Source organism: Aulostomus chinensis, chromosome 24 (genome assembly GCF_037954235.1).
Source record: "Aulostomus chinensis isolate RoL2024-O1b breed Wild chromosome 24, RoL_Achi_v1.0, whole genome shotgun sequence".
Lineage (NCBI taxonomy): Eukaryota > Metazoa > Chordata > Actinopteri > Syngnathiformes > Aulostomidae > Aulostomus > Aulostomus chinensis.
The window spans coordinates 15,866,213-15,888,247 of NC_141343.1; the positions used below are offsets into that span (position 1 = coordinate 15,866,213).

General features: G+C 42.1%; 1 protein-coding gene across 1 annotated transcript in view; it reads right to left on the minus strand.

Annotated features, from left to right (window-relative positions):
* ndrg2 (NDRG family member 2) overlaps positions 1-22,035 on the minus strand; it is a 32,069-nt gene extending 10,034 nt beyond the window's left edge. The window contains exons 1-2 of the mRNA XM_086196787.1: positions 21,655-22,035; positions 5,416-5,501 (exon numbers count right to left, since the gene is read on the minus strand). Coding sequence (XP_086052913.1) covers positions 5,416-5,490 — 75 coding nt within the window. The 5' untranslated portion in view covers positions 5,491-5,501; positions 21,655-22,035. The remainder of the gene's footprint in view (positions 1-5,415; positions 5,502-21,654) is intronic.

Here is a 22,035-nt window from a genome sequence, read left to right on the forward strand (position 1 = left end):
TTATATGATCATGTGCATGAACTTGTGTGAGTATGGATATTGACTTATATAAGAGAGTTCATATAAACGTATATAAGAATGTGTATGTGTCTTAAATTTTACATGAACATGAATATAATATAATATATGAACCTGTGTATAATCGTGAAAGTGTCTATATGATCGTGTATGAGTGTTTATATGAACTTGCACCAGTACATGTATATGAATAAGAGTATGTATGAGTGTGTGTGGGAATATGAACATGTCTGAGCATGTATAAGAACAGTTATATCAACCATGTATATGAAAATGTATATGTGAGCATGTATTTGAACATGTATATGAGCATGTATTTAAACGTGTAAATGAGCACATATATGAAAATGCATATGAGCATGCATATGAGCATGTATATGAACAAGTATATGAGCATGTATATGAACATGTATATGCATATGAACAAGTATATGTGCATGTATATGTACATGAGCATGCATATGAACAAGTATATGAGGATGTATATGTACATGAGCATGAATATGAACAAGTATATGAGCATGTATATGTAAAAGTATATGAGCATGTATATGTATATGAGCCTGTATATGAACAAGTATATGAGCATGTATATGTACATGTATATGAGCATGCATATGTACATGTATATGAGCATGTATATGAACATGTACATGAGCAAGCACATGAACATGTATATGAGCATTCATATGTACATGTATATGAGCATGTATATGAACATGTACATGAGCATGCATATGAACAAGTATGTGAGCATGTATATGTACATGTATATATGCATGTATATGTACATGAGCATGCATATGAACAAGTATATGAGCATGTATATGTACATGTATATGAGCATGTATATGTACATGTATATATGCATGTATATGTACATGAGCATGCATATGAACAAGTATATGAGCATGTATATGTACATGTATATGAGCATGTATATGTACATGTATATGAGCATGTATATGTTCATGCATATGAGCATGTATATGTTCATGCATATGAGCATGCATATGAACAAGTATATGAGCATGTATATGTATATGAGCATGTATATGTACATGTATATGAGCATGTACATGTATATGAAAAAGTATATGAGCATGTAAATGTACATGTATATGAGCATGTACATGTATATAAGCATGTATATATACATGCATATGAGCATGTATATGTACATGTATATGAGCATGTATATGAACAAGTATATGAGCATGTATATATATATGAGCATGTATATGTACATGTATATGAGCATGTATATGTATTTGAGCATGTATATGAACAAGTATATGAGCATGTATATGTACATGTATATGTATATGAGCATGTATATGTATATGAGCATGTATATGTATATGAGCATGTACATGTATATGAGCATGCATATGAACAAGTATATGAGCATGTATATGTACATGTATATGAGCATGTATATGAGCATGTACATGGACATGTATATGAGCATGTACACTTACATGTATATGAACATGTACATGTATATGAGCATGTATATGTAAATGTATATGAGCATGTACATGTATATGAGCATGCATATGAACAAGTATATGAGCATGTATATGAGCATCTATATGTATATGAGCATGTATATGTACATGTACATGAGCATGTATATGTACATGTATATGAGCATGTATATGTATATGAGCATGTATATGAGCATGTATATGTACATGTATATGAGCATGTATATGAGCAAGTATATGTACACGTATATGAGCATATGTTTATGTTACGAGCATGCATAAGGACAAGTATATGAGCATGTACATGTATATGAGCATGTATATGTACATGTATGAGCATGTATATTACATTTATATGAGCATGTATATGAGCATGTACATGTATATGAGAATGTATATGAGCATGTATATGAGCATGTATATGTATATGAGCATGTATATGAACAAGTATATGAGCATGTATATGTATATGAGCATGTATATGTACATGTATATGAGCATGTATATGTACATTTATATGAGCATGTATATGAGCATGTACATGTATATGAGCATGTACATGTATATGAGAATGTATATGAGCATGTATATGTATATGAGCATGTATATGAACAAGTATATGAGTATGTATATGTACATGTATATGAGCATGTATATGAACATGTATATGAGCATGTATATGTACATGTATATGAAAAAGTACATGAGCATGTATATGAGCATGTATATGTACATGTATATGAGCATGTATATGAGCATGTACATGTATATGAGCATGTATATATACAAGCATATGAGCATGTATATATACATGCATATGAGCATGTATATGTACATGTATATGAGCATGCATATGAACAAGTATATGATCATGTATATGTACATGTATATGTATATGAGCATGTATATGTATATGAGCACGTATATGTATATGAGCATGCATATGAACAAGTATATGAGCATGTATATGTACATGTATATGAGCATGTATATGTATATGAGCATGTATATGAGCATGTACATGGACATGTATATGAGCATGTACACTTACATGTATATGAACATGTACATGTATATGAGCATGTATATGTACATGTATATGGGCATGTATATTTACATGTATATGAGCATGTACATGTATATGAGCATGCATATGAACAAGTATATGAGCATGTATATGAGCATGTTTATGTATATGAGCATGTATATGTACATGTACATGAGCATGTATATGTACATGTACATGAGCATGTATATGTACATGTATATGAGCATGTGTATGTATATGAGCATGTATATGAGCATGTATATGTACATGTATATGAGCATGTATATGTATATGAGCATGTATATGTACACGTATATGAGCATGTACATGTATATGAGCATGTATATGTACATGTATATGAGCATGTATATTTACATGTATATGAGCATGTACATGTATATGAGCATGCATATGAACAAGTATATGATCATGTATATGTACATGTATATGTATATGAGCATGTATATGTATATGAGCATGTATACGTATATGAGCATGCATATGAACAAGTATATGAGCATGTATATGTACATGTATATGAGCATGTATATGTATATGAGCATGTATATGAGCATGTACATGGACATGTATATGAGCATGTACACTTACATGTATATGAACATGTACATGTATATGAGCATGTATATGTACATGTATATGAGCATGTATATTTACATGTATATGAGCATGTACATGTATATGAGCATGCATATGAACAAGTATATGAGCATGTATATGAGCATGTTTATGTATATGAGCATTTATATGTACATGTACATGAGCATGTTTATGTACATGTATATGAGCATGTATATGTATATGAGCATGTATATGTACACGTATATGAGCATGTTTATGTTACGAGCATGCATAAGGACAAGTATATGAGCATGTACATGTATATGAGCATGTATATGTACATGTATATGAGCATGTATATTTACATGTATATGAGCATGTACATGTATATGAGCATGCATATGAACAAGTATATGAGCATGTATATGAGCATGTTTATGTATATGAGCATGTATATGTACATGAGCATGTATATTTACATGTATATGAGCATGTACATGTATATGAGCATGCATATGAACAAGTATATGAGCATGTTTATGTATATGAGCATGTATATGTACATGTACATGAGCATATATATGTACATGTATATGAGCGTGTATATGTATATGAGCATGTATATGAGCATGTATATGTACATGTATATGAGCATGTATATGTATATGAGCATGTATATGTACACGTATATGAGCATGTTTATGTTACGAGCATGCATAAGGACAAGTATATGAGCATGTACATTTATATGAGCATGTATATGTACATGTATATGAGCATGTATATGTATGAGCATGCATATGAACAAGTATATGAGCATGTATATGTACATGTATATGAGCATGTATATGTATATGAGCATGCATATGAACAAGTACATGAGCATGTATATGTACATGTATATGAGCATGTATATGTATATGAGCATGTATATGTACATGTATATGAGCATGTATATTTACAAGTATATGAGCATGTATATGTACATGTATATGAGCATGTATATGTGCATGTATATTAACGTGTGAGCATGCATATGAACACGTTTATGAGCACGTATATGAACATTTTCATATACGTGCTCATACATATTCATATGTGTTCATATACACGTTCATGTACATGCTCTTATACATGTATATCAGCTCATATACGAGCGTGTACATGAACGTGTATATGAACGTGTATATGAAGGCAGAAGTCTGCAGCCGGCTTTGCTTTCTCTCTCCCACCCACACACACACACACACACACACACACGTTACACTCAGGTGTTGTAGTCATTTATGGAGCTTAAGTCCCCCGTGATGCTGCAAATTGTCTGGAGGATGCCTGTGTGGGGGTAATGGGAGATGTATTTACCTCTAATGAATGACAAGCTGGAGGGACCTGATGGATGGGTGGGCCGCGGGCTGGAGGGGCGGCCTGGTTCTAGTGTGCGAGCCCTGCACCAGCCACAGGGCAATAGATTTTGAGGCCACAAGGAAGGACTTGTTCCCTTCATTTGAATAATCAGTGCTCACAACATGTAGCCTGTCCCCTCCATTTAGTCTATGAGGTCAACACTAAGTCAACACTAATCCCTGTTCCAGCACCGCCTGCATGGGCTGAGGGGCTGGGAAACCATCAACACCTCTCAACAAGTTAAACTGGTCCCATTAAGGGTCGCTGCACTCATTCAGTCTAAATCAAGAGCTCCAGTTCCTTCTTTCTTCACCAGGTGTCAGCAGTGAGCGACCAACTGCTCTGCAGTATTGCATCTGCAGGGTACAACAGAATGGCAGACCCCCCCACTCTCTCTCTCACACACACACACACACACACACACACACACACACACACTTTCCTGGGGGGCTTTGACGTCAACGCTGGCAAATCTGAGTCGGCTCTGCTGCAGCTGTGCTCAAACACACATACCACACACACGCTTGACACACTCTCACACTCATGCACAAATGGAACACACGCTGTCACACATGGGTTTTGGTCACACACACACACACACACACACACACACACACACACACACACACACACAGAAAGGACTCAGCCACCACACACACTTGCCTCTTATCTTTATGTGTGATGAAAGACGAGTAACACACACTGATGACAGTTTGTTGACACAAGTGTGCTGTTTTCTGTTTCTGTGATTAAATTCAATTACACGCAGCCTGTGATACAATTATCATGGGTAAACTGTGTGTGTGTGTGTGTGTGTGTGTGTGTGTGTGTGTGTGTGTGTGTGTGTGTATGTGTGTGTGGGGCATCATCGCTGACCTTGCTGGAGTCGGCCTGACCCGTCAGTAAAGGCTTGTCCTCTGTGATGGCGATCTCCTGCATTTCCGTTGTCATGGTGTCACGTCCTGTACAGGTAGAAGAGACGCAACAATCTCAGACCTTCTAATGTGATGTAGACACACACACACACACACACACACACACACACACACACACACTGAGGAAGTGATTAAAGGAGTGCATGTAGTGGTTTTCCAGCGGGACCCTGTGGAAGTTAATTAGCTATTAGTGGCAGTTGGAAGGAGCCAGGAAGAACGGCAGAACAGAGAGGACAAGATGGCCTGGACACCAAAATAAAGACAAAACATAGCAAGGCTGCTCAGCTCGAGACGGGCTGGGACACAACAGGAGGAAAAATCAATACTGCAATACTTCCTTCCCCATACAATATCTAACAGGAATGAGTATCACAGAGAAATCCATGCTAGGCACCTGTCACTGACACCATGGTGGTAGCAAAGGATCACCACGGTGTCATGATGGGGTTGCCATCAACAATATACTGCAAGACAATTCCTCCAGAGTACATTGTGGTATCTGTGTATCTACAGAAGGAATTCCACTCAAAGAAGCAGGAAGAAAGTATTTCTACTAGACAGTTTAAAGACAGTACATCTTTATGTATTTTGTATTTTATTTGTATTTTTCTTTTGAGCTAAAAGCAAGCAAGTCAAATGGTTAGAAGTAAGCTAATCAAATGGTTAATAGTTCGCTAATCAAACGGTTCATAGTAAGCTGGTCAAATGGGTAACAGTTAGCTAATCAAATGGTTAATAGTTCGCTAATCAAACGGTTCATAGTAAGCTGGTCAAATGGGTAACAGTTAGCTAATCAAATGGTTAATAGTTCCCGAATCAAACAGTTCATAGTAAGCTGGTCAAATGGGTAACAGTTAGCTAATCAAATGGTTAATAGTTCACTAATCAAACAGTTCATAGTAAGCTGGTCAAATGGGTAACAGTTAGCTAATCAAATGGTTAATAGTTCGCTAATCAAACGGTTCATAGTAAGCTGGTCAAATGGGTAACAGTTAGCTAATCAAATGGTTAATAGTTCACTAATCAAACAGTTCATAGTAAGCTGGTCAAATGGGTAACAGTTAGCTAATCAAATGGTTAATAGTTCGCTAATCAAACGGTTCATAGTAAGCTGGTCAAATGGGTAACAGTTAGCTAATCAAATGGTTAATAGTTCACTAATCAAACAGTTCATAGTAAGCTGGTCAAATGGTTAATGGTTAGCTAATCAAATGGTTCATAGTTCACTAATCAAACAGTTCATAGTAAGCTGGTCAAATGGTTAATGGTTAGCTAATCAAATGGTTCATAGTAAGCTAGTCAAATACTCTGAGGTTTACAGTAACTGTTCCTCTTAACCTGTTGAACTCAATGTTGAATGCAAAGACTGAGCCCCCATCCCCAGTCCAACTATAGATTGACTTGCTCCTCCCACCTCATGGCTGCTATTGTCTATCATTCTGCTCGTCCACACACTGTCACATTAGTCTTACATGTATTTCATTCGTCAGCTTCTCTCCCATCGTATCAGGCAGAAATCTCCACTAATACTATGTTATTTTGGTGCCTCTGTAGCAACTTGGTTTGGTCTACTGATCCCCCTCCTCGGGTTCCAGCTTCCAGAGAAAGTAACACGCGTGACACCAGAGATCCTGCATGAAGGACTTCCCTAGTAACACAAGTCTGGCCTGATATTTAAGGGCAGGGATTTGTTAACAAGCCACGTTTGTCCAGCTAAAGTGACTTGAGTTCTGACAAATCCACAACCCAGCCTTGCAACACAGCTTTTTTGGGGTTCTGCAGTACAGGCACTGGCCTCTTTTTTCTTTTATGTTCTGTGATCATTTCAGCTCATGATGGCATGTTTGTCTTCACCATGATGAATAAACCAAAATGGATCGCCCCAAAAACTGCAACGAATCCTGGGCTTGCTCAGCCGTTGCCGCTCGGCTGCTGTAAGCATCCTGGCTTGCGCTTCATTAGCTCTTCGATATCTAGTTGTGTAGCTTCTCTGGAAATCAACTTGACGGCCACGCTGAGGCGTGTATCCCCCACACGGCATTACGGTTTCTGGTGCGACCTTAACATTTTGTGGGCCTGCATCAACGGTCTGTATCCGCTCCAACGAGGTGATGGCAAAGACAGTCACATGACCCCTTTGTGTATAAAGTAGAATTGATACTGGTCTTGTGTATCACCATCATTATATTTAATCTGCTCACGCTTGCTTGCTCGCATGCGCGCGCACACACACACACACACACACACTTTCCCCTGTGCTGTAACATGGTTAATCGGCCTAACTCCCTCCATCATCCATCTCCCATCATCTCTGCCTTGGCCGCTCTGATCCGGCCAAGTGTAACAACTGCCAAACTGCACAGGAGGCGCCGTCTGTCACCACGGGGAGAGAAACATGGGAGAAAAAGACAGAGCAGGAGAGGAGGGAAAAAGCTGAGAAAAAGAGGGATGTCATCTGTTGCACCGACTGTCTCTGAGAGCTGATAAATGAATCCAAGTTTGTTTAATGCAGCAAAACATTTGGGGTTTAATCAATCTGGGCCCTTAGTGACGTGTCAGGCCCTGTTTCCATCACTCCTCCTTGCCATTTATTCACCCTCTTTCTCTCTCTCCTCCCCCTGCTGCTCTGACTCCATCTCTTTGTCCTTTCATGCAGGGCAATGTCACCACTCGTTCCCTCTGGATCCCGGCTGCTGTCGGCTCTCCAGAGGTCTGCAGGTCTGGTGGTGTTTCGCTGAGAAGGCTGAGCGGGGATTGGCTGCTGCTGGATGATGACGATGATGCTCGGATGTGATTAAGCTGATGATTTCATGCTGATGAACATAGAAAGGTTGTGATTATACGGTGAAGGTGGATTTTTTCAGCGAGAGTGATTCAAATGTGATAAATTGTTAATGCGAAGGCACTTGGAGGGCGGAGACAAACTTCTTGGCCTCTGGCACTTTCAGGCCCTGATTAAACTTCTGTAGAGTGAGAGGGATGTGAGACCTGAGAGTATTTGGATTTCACATAAAGGAGCAGCTGAGATGCAAATATCACTTCCTGTAACCACGAGGTGGCGCTATGACTCATTTGACCGCAAAGTTCGGTGAAAATTGGTCCCAAAGGTTTTGGTGTAATCCTGCTGACAGATAAATGACACAAGAGGTAACTATGGCAACTTGTCCGTCAGTAACAGGAGAGGAGAGTTTGTTGGGTCACATGACCATAAATCACCTGACACCCTAAATGAGAAAGTCCAGACTTCCATCTTGGACGCTACATGGAAACAAAGCATGAATAGAGTTCCGTCAAAATGTGTTCACGCCTTTTCTTCTCTGGGATCATAGATTCAACACAAAACGTTCTTCTTACGACTGTTTCAGGCTGACTCAAGGAATCTGATGGAAATTCATCCATGACACGTCCAGAACAGCGACATCCTGCCAGGACCTGGGACGGTCAACAATTGGATCCAGACTGCCTCCAAAAGTCGATCAATAGTGTCCTGTAATCCCAACAATTTCACTCAAATCAATCCGTTAGATTTTCTTGCTAACTGACAAGCAAAGCTGACCCAATTAGCCTCTGAGGTGGAGGTGGGGGCTTCAAACTGTGTATGATATGACATTTTTCAGACTTGGGGAGTGCGCTTGTAGAAGTGACACGTTATAAGACAAGACCACCCGTCTTGTCTTGCCACGTTGTTGCAGAGCTTAGAAATGATCTCTTCAAAGCACTGCAGCAGTCATAAAAATAAGCCCATTTTCCTGCTACTGTTATGTTGCCATGGCCCTCCACACAAGGACAGTGGAACTCGTGATGTAACAAGCTGCTGCCACACAAGAAAACTCCCTCCATCTCCATCTGCCCTCCTTCTCTTTACTTTAATCTCTTTCTCACAGCTCGGCACTCGTCCCCATCTCTCTCTCTCTAATCTATCTTTTGTCACGCTGCTGACTTTTTTCATTCTCTCGAGTTCTCTTCCACTGGCCGCTCCTCCTTCAGGTCGTTGTCCTTTTTCAGTCCGTCTCTTACTCTCTCCTGCTGTATTTGAAGACACGTGAACGGTAACCTGAAGTCGTGCTCTGAGTTTATGGTCCCCTATACTGAGAATGTCGTCTGGCGGCAGAAATGCTGAAAGGTTAAACCTGAGGCGCTCGCCTAGACGTCCATGTTGAGGTGTTCAGTGTTGCAGACCGGGAGGTGGGAGGTCTTCAGAACTCATTTCTGCTTGGTTTTTTTTGTGTTTTTTTTAAAATGTCACAGATTCAAACCTGAAACAGGTCAGTAACATTCATCCGCTTGTGCTGTATCTGATTACAAGACTGGAATCATATTTTGTAATGATGGATTCCAAGCAGATCATCATCATCTAAGACAGGAAACTGGATTTTTTCAACAAATCTCACCCTGCAATATTAGCTTCTTTAGCTCTGGTGCAGTAATAAAAGACATTGCCAACAGAATTTCAGTAATGTCAGTCAGTCCAGTAGCTTTATCCATGAACCAATACCATTCCAAATAAAGTGAAACACAAATGGCAATAGGAGGACTTTATCAGATTCATCCTTTGCAGAGTAAAACTGCGTCAGTACAGCAAGGCACCAGGAACATCGATACTGCTTGCCCCACCTGCTGAACAGGACAGGTTTGAAAAAAAAAAAAAAAAAAAAGAATTTCAGTAACATATATTTGTATTAACAATGGTACCAGAGAAAACATCCACTTTATTATTATTATTCCCAGTGTTTCCTGTGGCTAGAATCTGAGGGCTGCAGTGGCCGCTGAGTCAAACTCAAGATTTGCAACGATGCTTTCAGTTTGTCAAAGGAAGTGAGATGAGCTCAGCAGTGGTCTGGAGAAATGCATGTTTGCAGATGAGCCAACTCTTTACATCTGAACTTACAGGAGCCAAGTGCGTCCAAGTTCTGACTTGGAACAGTTTCAGCCCGGCCTGGTTGGGTTTAGGCACAGACACACTTGTTTAGGCTGAGGGCGAGATTACAGTTCAAAACGGTTGTTTTGACAGAAATGGGACGCCAACACTCATCACTGGTGAGGCGGAATCAGGAGCTGACTCCTGCTGCTGCGGCGCCTTGATCCATGCTAACCTACATCCGGGTGTTAGGACTCATTCCTGCTCCAACTTTCTGAAGTCATCATAAAAGGCAACTAACAAGGAGTTCTTTTTTTAACCGCTTATGATGCAAACGTCCACCTGATTCTCTCTCACTCTAAAAGGGAAGAAAGTCTTGTACAGTTCAAAACTTCAAAACGAAATCTCCAGAGTTTTCATTTGACAACAGAAGTGTTGTTCTCCCACCTTCGACAGTGAAGAGACCCAGGTGGGGAGGACAGAAACTCTCTCTGGATCATATCTGTGCTCTCAACTGAAGGAAATCCTTTTAGTCTGCAGCTCCACACAAAGACTGCTGAGGCTGAATTATATTTCACATTTCAGCAATGTTGAGTGTGTCCATGATGGTTAGGAACAAAACAATGCAGAGATCCAAAGAGGAGCGTCCACCGACTCACATTTCATCCCTCATGTTTGCCGTTAACAGCAACACTTTTCCTTACCTCCTCAAGTTCAGCACTGCTATTGCATCATAGTAAAGCAGCATTAAAAACTGCTGGACCCTTTCGAGGGTGGAGGATGTAGATAGTTAATAAAATGGAGCTGTCCTTCCAGCCCCTTGCAGGCCTCACATGGAGAAAAAAAAAAAAAAAAGAGTTAAAAGCTTGCACCCACACTTGTTTGCCTTAAGAAAAAAAATAAGACAAATTGACAAAACCTCATTAGTCAAAAGCATTATCCAGGACAGCCACGATGGAAAACAAAGATTAATCGGTGATATAAAAAGCAGCCTGTGTGGGAAGCCTCACAGCTGCTCACTGGGCCTATTTATGCTTTTTTTGAATGTAGGAAATATTGTAAAACTTGTACTACTATCAGACTATCAAGACAGAGCTCATCATTCGCTTTTCACGCCACCAAACCTGCGTGATCAAACGCGACACCAGAAACATCTTCCATGTTTGTTTCATTTAGTCGTAAACGTTTGACCTAAAAGCAGAACAACATCTCTTGCTGTAGGCCTTTGCGATGTCTGCCTGTCACAGTGACCTTTGACCACCAGGATCTTTCTAATTCAACCGTAAGTCCCCGGGAAGTTTGTGGCAAATTTGCAGAAATTACTTCAAGGTGTTCCGCAGGTAAACAGCGGGTAGAGTATTACATACATGTGAGGCAAGAGTGACCTTGCCCTTTGATCTCCAGCATGTTTTCAGTTCTTTAGTGAAACTTTGGAACTCCTTCTTCAAACTTGGTTGAACAGAGATAAGAGCTTAGTGAAAAAAATGGAACGCATACATGGAAACCCAGAAATCACAATGGCTGGAGTTTATTTTCAGCAATAATTAAACAAATTAAATGCCCCCATTAGATTTCGGTTGAGGGAAACCATGGAAATGCTTACTTCCTCTTGGACAACAAAGCCATGTCATCCGTGCAGCACTCAGTGGGGGTGGTGCTAGTTACTGCTATAAGCTAAAGGCAACATCCGGTTGGTGACACCTCCTGGACTTCTCGCCGTCTCTGGCTATTCAGGGTTTCTTCCGACCTTCCACAACTGTTCCTCTCACACCACAGGATTTCAAAGTCAGGAAGACTCCAATCCCTTCAGAAACATTAAGATTATATCAGTAAACCCCTCCCTCTAGAGGATCATTTTGCCGGATAAAACCCTGAATCAACTGGACTATCCTGTAGCATGGGGCCAACTTTATTTCTTCTTGGAGCTCAAGAGGGATTTATCCTATCCACTTATCTTTAACGTCTCAGTGTGATGAAGATACAAGTACTCATACTGTAATCCTGCCTCAAGTGTCAAGTGTTTATCTCTCAGGTAATCCCAGCCCATCAGAAACACTGAAGCTCACAACAGCAGCAGCTACAGAACCTTTCAAAGCACCTCTACAGTCCTGCAAATGTGGAGGTCAGGGTTGGTGTGTCAGCAGGACAAAGCACAGAGCAGAAAATGAGAGGGAAAAAATGAGCGATTAAATGTGTGCAAGGAAGAAAGGAGCCACCATGGAGACCCAGAGAGGAGCCAAAGCTCCCCTCTGTATTCCCTCCCGCTGCCTCCCACAGTATCAGATCTTGGATGGGGCATACGTAGATCATCTCGGCTCTCCAAACGACACACAAACCACCAAAGAATGGAGGCAGACAAGAGCTCCCTCTCTGGCTCCCAGCAAATCACTTTGTCCCCTTGTGTCGGCCGGTCCGCTGCGGTCCAGCCTTCATTCTCCATCATGACCTCATCACCTCCACTCAGACATCCAGGCTCTAGGAAGGCCGAGAACACTCTCTGAAAAAGCTTATTCTCTGGAAGAGCAGATATCCTTGGACAGACGTTTCTGATGGACAAACACATTTGGCTCCACTCCAAAAGGAGTCCCCCAGCAACCCTTATTGTTGGTTATTGTTTCATTTGTTAGGACAACTGCACATTTTCTGTTGTCAGCTTTTCAAACATGAAGAATTTGATTAGTTGCACTTGCGTGTGTAATTGTAGTAACGGTCACATCAATGGAACCTGCTCAAGAAAATCAGAGAAGGAAATGTTTCTAATTCACGTTTGCTTTTTCTGGAACATTTCAGAATGAGCTTGACAAACACAAATGCAAAACCTGCTGGTCCAACACAGTCTGTCATTCAACTTATGAGATTTTAAGATTTCTTTAACACGATGCAACATTTTTACTCTTTCAATTCCTAGAGGGAAGTCTGAAAATGCCATTACAGGTTCTATCCATGAGGATTTGTAAGTCCAATTGCATAACATCAGATTCTAATGAAAGCCACAGTTGTGTGTTTTGATTTTATTTTTTTGTCTTGTCACAAATGGATACATTTATGACCTCTCGAGCAACCAGCCACCAGGGGGCGATCTATCTCCACAAGCTTCACCTCTGGTCCATTCTTCATAAGTCCATCGCACTCACAGAGGACAACACTTGTAGTTACTACATGAGCAGCCAAGATGTCCTGAGGAGCAAAGGACTTGGATGATTTCGAACATCATCTGTGTATCTATGAAATTCAAAATCTGGTTTTCACCGACGTCTGCCTCTGATTGAAGGCCCACAGGCCGACTCACCAAATAGCTGTTCAAACGTTATGAAGTGACACATGAGAGGAAGCTGTCATGGACTTTCAGGAATTACGTGAATGTACAAACAGAAGCGCTTCCTCTTGTTCAGGTCTGCTCTTATTCAGACACGTTTTAGTGACAGGACCACGAAAGAGACTCAGACTGAATTGAATTTTAAGGGAAAAGGCAATCTGAGACGGACAATGACCCCACGCAATTGTACGCACAAACTAATTGACCTTCCAGCAACAGAGTAAACTGATATGTCGAAGCTGAGAGAGATAAATGTCCTGGCGACAGTGTGCTGGTTGCTGCTGCAGCTTTTCAGCAACTTCTTCAACGTATGGCCTCCAAAAGCAAATGTAACACAACCCATTTATATGATTTAAGATCGACAATAAGTACATTAGAAGTACCTCTCAGTACTGCTCATCAACACCACAAATTACAGCCTCTGAAATGACCACTAACTGCACATTATCATCCTCCTTAAGGGAGGATTTACTGGAGAGCAGTTGTATTAATCCAGGTCGCAGTCGCAACCGACCGAGCAAGGTAATACCTTAAATACACCGGGTCTATCTCTGGCGCGCATCATCAACAGGCTTCTGTCTTTAGAAATGCAAATGCAATAAAAAGGTACCGGTATGTACCCAAAAGAGTACAAATGCCTGTGCACGGGGGGGTGCACCCATATGAAAGACTATTGTGCACTTCAGTGCACTTGAGACCATTTTCTGTCCGTCAGAAGGGGCACTTGAACCTCCGATCTCATTCTTTGGGTCTCTGCCCAAAGCCAGCGACCATGGCGTCCTGCTTGGAGGCACTGACTCTTCAGAATGAACCCCCCTGAGGTGGTACATTGAAAAATCTGTTTTTTTCCCGATCCATATTCCTTTCCATTGTTTAAAAGCTCTTGTCTGGAAGATGATGTCATACTGTTACCATTACGGCTGGAAAACACTGGATACACTGTGGTGGGCATCAATCAGCGCCTGCAAAATGAGTTTTTCCACTCTCACTTCAACCCTTTGGTCTGATAACATTAGGGAAGACTGTAAGTGCTGTGCCATCCACATTCAACTTGGCAGCAGGCTGTGAACCTGCAGCGATCAGATCCATGAGCATTGTGAGAATTCTGTTTGGTGAACGCTTCAATTAAATTATGATGCACGAATCTTTAAGACTAAGTGGTCGATAGGAAAAACAGAAACAAAACCAATGAGCTAAGTACCGGGTAGCCTGCTGTTACATATTTATCCATTACTAGCCTGCGGGCTTTTGACCTCCACGACGGCACCGGCCCCTGTTGCTCGGAGAAGTATGACACAATAGCAGGTAATCTGCGTCCTGTAAACACACTGCTGATGGATTGTTCGTCCCAGCAGGGGGACTGATTTGTCCTCCACAAAGACGTTTTCATGACAAAATTCCTAAACCATCGCCTCTAACGGCACCAGAACGCGTGCATATTTAGACCATTCAGGACTCTACTTTAGTGCACCACGCTGGACGTTATTTTAGAAAAAGAGATGAGGCTTTGCACTCTGCTCCACACATACAACCTGACAAATATGAATGGAGCTTGAGCAGGAACGCTGCCTATAAATAGGGTGTTGTGAAGCGCTGTTTGGACTCGTGGGAACAGACGGGGGCATTGTGCTTCTTCGCCTATCTGTATCTGGCCTCCAGCCATCCAGCGAAGGACTATGCAGTCTCCCTGTAAAACAAACACACTGGACTGGATTCTAAGACTGATGTAACCTCGGACACCTACACAGGATAAATCCACTGACCCAGATACTGAGGCTGCACTCCAACACCCACACACAATACAATAAATACTAATATACACAAAAATACAACCAAGAATCTTACGCACATGGTCAGCAGACCAGACGGATGTCAAGTACCTACGCAGCGTGGCACGGCGTCTTTTTCACTGTACACCAAGTAAAAATACATCTGAGATCATGTTACCCGAAAAAACTATTCTCAAGTACACCAACCAGAGGCAGCAGGCATCGTATCCAAATAGCTGACCTATCTCCACTTACAGGGTTTTAAGAAGTACATTTCTGTGTATGTTTCTGGGAAGTAAAGTGATCCAGAAAATCAAGTTGTTCACTGTACAAACCAAAGCAATCGCTGGTATTTAAACGTCTCTGCACTCGCAATCAATTTGTGAAGATATGGCCCAAGGACAAGGTGTTTCAAAAAATACAAAAATAAATAAATAAAACTGCAGAATATAAACGTCAGGAAATTTAAAAATAGACGTAGTACCCACAAGGCAATCTGAAAAAAGATCCTCACCAGCAGATGGTGATCTGCAACGATTTCACTCGTTGGTCTGTACCTCGGCGAGCGTGAATTTCTGTGTTTGCTTTGTATTTCTGACAGTGTCTTGTGTCATGTCATCCAGGTTTTAACACCGCGAGTTTAATCTCATGTCACCAGAGAGGAATCAATACGGTGCCAACAGACGTGCAACATTAGTCAAAGCACTCGGCCGCCGAGCCATCAAGGACACAACTGGAGCGAGTCAATAAAGGACAGGAAGATAGTTTGTTACTGCACACCAGTACATTTTATTGATATTAAAAGGCATCACGCTTCTCAATAGCTCTCTGGTCGACTATGATAATTCCACATTTTATTCATATCAGACTTCTTGAGCCAAATATTAACACAATTACGAACTGTTTGACACACTTGCAAAACAGTAAGTCCACCGCAGCTTTAATCTCTTTCATCAACAAAGGAGTCAACCTGAGATGAAGCTAAATAAATGTAAGAGAGCACAAGAATATCATGTATCGCATCAGTCCAAAGACCCGAAAACAAATAATCTTCCTTGTTTATGAAGTCTCTCCATCTTTGCTTCGTTTCACGATGTTAACAGGTTTCTTCGATAGTACAACACGATAATTACCTATCAACAAGTTAATGCAAACGACATAGTCAGTATCAGCTATTAGGCAAACGAGTTTGACATATCAGATACTGGCTACACAAAAGGGAAAAAAATAAGTGATTAACTTTTGGGCACAATCCAGGATTGTAGATCCTGGATCCAGGAGACTGGTCTAGGTCATTAGTAGGATAGAGATTGGCGACATTTTTCTGGATGTGGCGTAGAAGCCTCGCTCCGTTGAGCCCGTATGAAGTGGTTGACAGAAGAACAATTCAGGTTCCTGAAATTATCTTGATCATAATTTGAACCCTTAAGAACTCTCAATATGGCTGAAAAACTGATCCAGAGGAGTTTGTGTTTAACAGTTGGGAAGACCATTTATGTACATTTGTGTTTGCAAGATGCTTCTTTGGTTCTCTCTCGTTTCTATTTGTACCAGGTGAAGGAAAGGTACCTTTGGTCGTTGGGTCGTTCACTATTGACATAAAAGTCAGCATTAATGCAGCTTCTATCATTTATTAGGGCCTGAGCCTGAAGTTACTTCACCCTATTATGTTTTTTTTCTGCTATTTGTTCTAAAATATCCAACTGGGCACCTTTCCCTCCAACACATCTCATCCTCAACAGCGCAAGGCCTTCAGAGAACTGTTCCCAAAGTCTGTACCATCAACACCACCATTTACAACCACAATACTTCACATTGGCATGGTCAGCTAGCCCAGCAGCTGGTGGGATCACTTCAGCGCCGTCAACACCTCAACATAACACAAAAAAGACTATTTCTGGGCCGATGAGATGAGAGCAGGAGCAGCGCTGCTTCTGGGACCTGCATTCACCTCTGCAGTAGTCAATTATAGCTGTTTACTGGCCTAGTTTGCTGCGTATCCACATCTACCTTTCATCACTGTTACCGGCGTTTGCTTTCATGGCTGCTCTCAGCTCCAAGTACCACACAATTAACATTCAATACCAACTATTTTACTGTCAAAACTAGCCGAGAGGCTTTACTCTAACCCAGGTGAATGAATATCAAGAAACAGTGTGAATTTTGGGAATAATCCCTCGCTTCTGATTAACAGGTCAAGCATTTCCCTGCAGTCAACACTGATGGATTAGCAAACACGGCGGGAGTAAATGTTAATATTGGTCGAGTCAACAGGCAAGGTGACACTCTGACTGCGCTTGAGTAAGTTCCTACCTCCCCGCCACCCAATACCTGCGGAAATGCATTTGTACTTTGACAAATGGCGCAAATGAGGAAAATGTTTAAAAGAGATAATGTCAGGTAAGTAAGATGGTGCTAAAACTACAACAAATTGTTTTTTGTGCATATAGAACACAAAATTTCCAATGAAAAGCAAAAATCTGCATGTTTGCTAATCTGGAAACAGAGCTTGCTGATTCATATTCAGAATCGAACTGTTGATTAAATACAGTAACTTTATTGAACATATTATATAAATGATATTTAGCGCCAAATGCTCCCTTTATATGGTTTCCAATGTGACAAACACATACTGATTGATAATGTTTGGTTGATAAAGACGGCCATAAACGTGTTTGTCAAGAGTTTACAAAATTTTTTAGCGCCAAGTCACACGGAGAACGCACACTAGAGATTTGCCATCACCTGATCAATCACAAATCAATTCAAAACATCTACCGGTAATTAATTGTTCTTCAGTTTTATTCAAAATCTATCCACAACATTTAAGTTATCCGACTAACAAACAAATGTCTGAAGCATAAATGAAATGATTAGCAGCAAAAAGCTAACGTTATGCTAACAAACTACACTGTTACTTGGCATCACCAGATTTAAGCTCCGTGCTTCTTGTCTTAACACCGTTCAACTTTCTCAACAACCTCTGTGGTCTCCTTTAGGCGCTTGTTAGCCACGGACAAGTGTTGTAGATGTTTTTCAAGCTGTAGAACAAAATATCTTCAGCTCATGTCAACCGCAGACCTTGTATCAAGTACCTCAACAAAAACCCACGGACTTGGAGACGGAACCAGGCATTTAACAATGATGACTTACTGTACGTCCTAGCTTAAGAACTCATTCCTGCGATGCTGTTTGTGGACTCAATAAACATTTAAACTGTTGCATAGTGTGACAAAGATTTATTCAGGTTGATCGTTGTATTAAATAGCTGTCAGTCCATGCGCTTACTGCATTTACTGGACATTTGTTATTACATAATACCTGCAGAGCTATTACAGTTAATATGGTACTTCGTCAAGCTGTGACTGTGCTTGAAGATGGTTGAAAAAAGAAGCTGAAAATATTTCTTACTCAAAAGTCTCCTCTGTTCTTTTTAAAGACGACATAAAAGCTGAAAGCTGATGGCAGGAGCTGGAAAACGTAGGAAAACACAAACTGAATTTAAGAGAAAAAGTGGCCATGGAGTATCAGAGGAAATAAATGTGTCCCAGTTGATGTTGGGTTGGCTCTGTCTGGAGTGGAAAAGGTCAAACTGTCACAGACAATCCGAGCGAACACAGGCGATGTCCAATGATGCTGCAACTGGTCTGGAATGAGGTCAGCTTGGTCAATAGAACCCTCAGAAACCGATTCAATGACAAAAACACAAGTCAGAAACCACGTTCCACATCTATCACTTAATGATGCTTCGTCTTGTAAGGTTCAGAAATGCCCCCCCACCCCAGGACTTGAACTCCGTTGGCTCCTGTCCGCCAACTTGTTGATCTCCTGGGATTATAAGTCTGGCCAGAGCGCAAGAACTCAGGGATGTAGTATAAGACCGAAGGGCGACTGTTCCAGCAGAAGAGTGTATTTTTGGCCCCGGCAGATGAATACGATATGGTTCCAGAACCCCCACAACAAATCACTGTTGTGACTCATCAGCGGCTATGCTCATTCACAGTAATACTGCCGTCACCCAGTCGTACACTCAATACTCCACAAACACCTTGTTGAGAGCTAAATTCTACCTGAATACTAGCGGTTCTACCAATACATGATTACCAAGCACGCGACTGGATAAGGAAGACTTGGATTCCACTGGATGATGCGTTTGAGGGTATATAAACTGATATTTTGGGCAGTTTTGCAGTTGTTGGTTGTCGGCCTCCTCGAGCTTCCAGTAACATATATGAATTTTGCATTTTCTGACTTCTGCATTCACAAAGAAGTCAAGCAGGACAAAATCCTGGTGCAAGTACTTGATCAATAAGTAACATTTTAGGCGAAATATCGCCCAAGTCGAGGTTGGGACGCCCAGGCCGAGGTTGGGTGGCCCAGGCCAAGGTTGGGTGGCCCAGGCCGAGGTTGGGTCGCCCAGGCCGAGGTTGGGTGGCCAAGGCCGAGGTTGGGTCGCCTAAGCCGAGGTTGGGTCGCCTAAGCTGATGTTGGGTTGCCCAGGTCGAGGTTGGGTCGCCAAGGCCGAGGTTGGGTCGCCCAGGTCGAGGTTGGGTCGCCAAGGCCGAGGTTGGGTCGCCTAAGTCGAGGATGGGTCGCCCAGGTTGAGGTTGGGTCGCCCAGGTTGAGGTTGGGTCGCCCAGACCGAGGTTGGGTCGCCTAAGCCGAGGTTGGGTCGCCTAAGCCGAGGTTGGGTCGCCTAAGCCGAGGTTGGGTCGCCCAGGTTGAGGTTGGGTGGCCCAGGCCGAGGTTGGGTCGCCCAGGCCGAGGTTGGGTGGCCCAGGCCGAGGTTGGGTCGCCCAGGCCGAGGTTAGGTCGTCTCCTTGCTCTGACATTAACATTAAGAGATGGCGTTTTCCATGAAGGTTCTCCTGAGACACCTAAGATGCCTACATCTGTGCTTGGTTGAGATGAGAAAGAAGTTGAAATGAAGCAGACAGCAGGACCGAGTCTTTCAAAGAAACCCTCCCATAGAAAATGTCCATGCTGGCAGATTAACGAAACATTTCTGGAGAAGTCACACTGTGGCTGAGTTTGTGAAATTTACATTTCAAGTCTGTTATTGTGGGTTTGAAGGTAAATATGTCAGAGACAGAAACATCCAAACCACATCAGATGCAGTGTGAGAACAAGGGTTTGAAGGGTTTGGGTGAAGGGAACCTTTTGTCCTCCCCGAACCAGCTGAAATACTCCTGCAGGCTCATTTTCTCTCCTTCTGATACAATAAACTACCAAAATACTACACAAATAACTACCAATACACACATTTCTAACCAAGAAGGACTCAGTGTGTATGTGTGCGTGTAGCTGCGGTACCGAATTTCCTCACTATCGTTTCTGATGAGGCGACAAAGTCTGCAGACCACAGACGCGCGTGCACCACGCCACATGCGCACACACCAGCACGTTATCAACAGCACTTCACTCAAAAGGCCGCGAGACTCCAAATGCGGCATGACTCACAGAATACGTGTGTTCCCTGCATGTATGTGTGTGTGTGTGTGTGTGTGTGTGTGTGTGTGACACCAGGCAAAACATTAAGCTATTCCACACAACACACACACACACACAGCAAACACTTTTTTGTTATGGGTTTTTCTGTGTTTTCACCGGATCCAGCAGGACAGCAGCAGCTGCAGGGACAGAGGGGACACACCTCCATTTGACATTGAGGCACAGGGCTGCTTGGGCGCCACGAGACCCCCCCCCCCCCCCCCACACACACACACACACACACCACCAACTCAGAGACAGGAGGCACAAACAAACCTTTCAAAATCAAAGTTTTAAAGTGTAAAAGTGCAGCAGGTATACAGGAAGATGCTGACAGAGGAGACACTTCAGGGTTTGTGTGTGTGTGTGTGTGTGTGGGGGGGGGGGGGGGTTCTTAATGATTCAGGTTCATGCGCCACGTGAATGCCAATACTGGATTACAATGAGCTGTCATGGTGGGGGGAGGACAAAGACCCGCTGGCGATGCCACACGTGCGCCTCAATAAACAACCCCCACCCACACACACCCCCACGTATGAGGCTGTATACGGTAAACAAACATTTTATCTTAATTAGGCAAATTGCTATTTCATGTCTTGCACGAGGTAAACATGGTGGGGCATCATGCAGTCGTGCAAAGGCTTCCTCGCATCTTCAGAGGTTTGAACCTCCTTCAATTGTCTGCAGCTGGAATTCATTTTTAATTAAACCGACGCACGCGACACAGAGCAGCAAACACAAACTCACCTTTTAAATCTGCAGATGAACAAAAGCCGAAAATTCCCTCCCGAGTCTCTCACGCGCAGCTGGACGAGTGCTTTCCTCTCGCGCTCTCCCTCTCTTTGTCCTCCAAGCTTCCCGCGGATCTGTTCTTTCACTTTTCCTCCACCTCCTTTTTTTATTTTCTTCTTCTTCTTCCTGACGTTCCTCTGCTGTTGGTTTTCCTCCGTTTCTCCAGCAGGAGGAAGATTCTGATGCGGGGGGCTCGATGGAGGAGCGCGCTGGAGTTATGGGGGGGGGGGGCTGTGAGCTACTCACAATAAATGAAGGTGCGAGTTGTTTACTCAAACCACGACGAGTAAGTAACGAGTAAACACTTGTTATGGCATCTCCGGTGTGAGCTGAGGT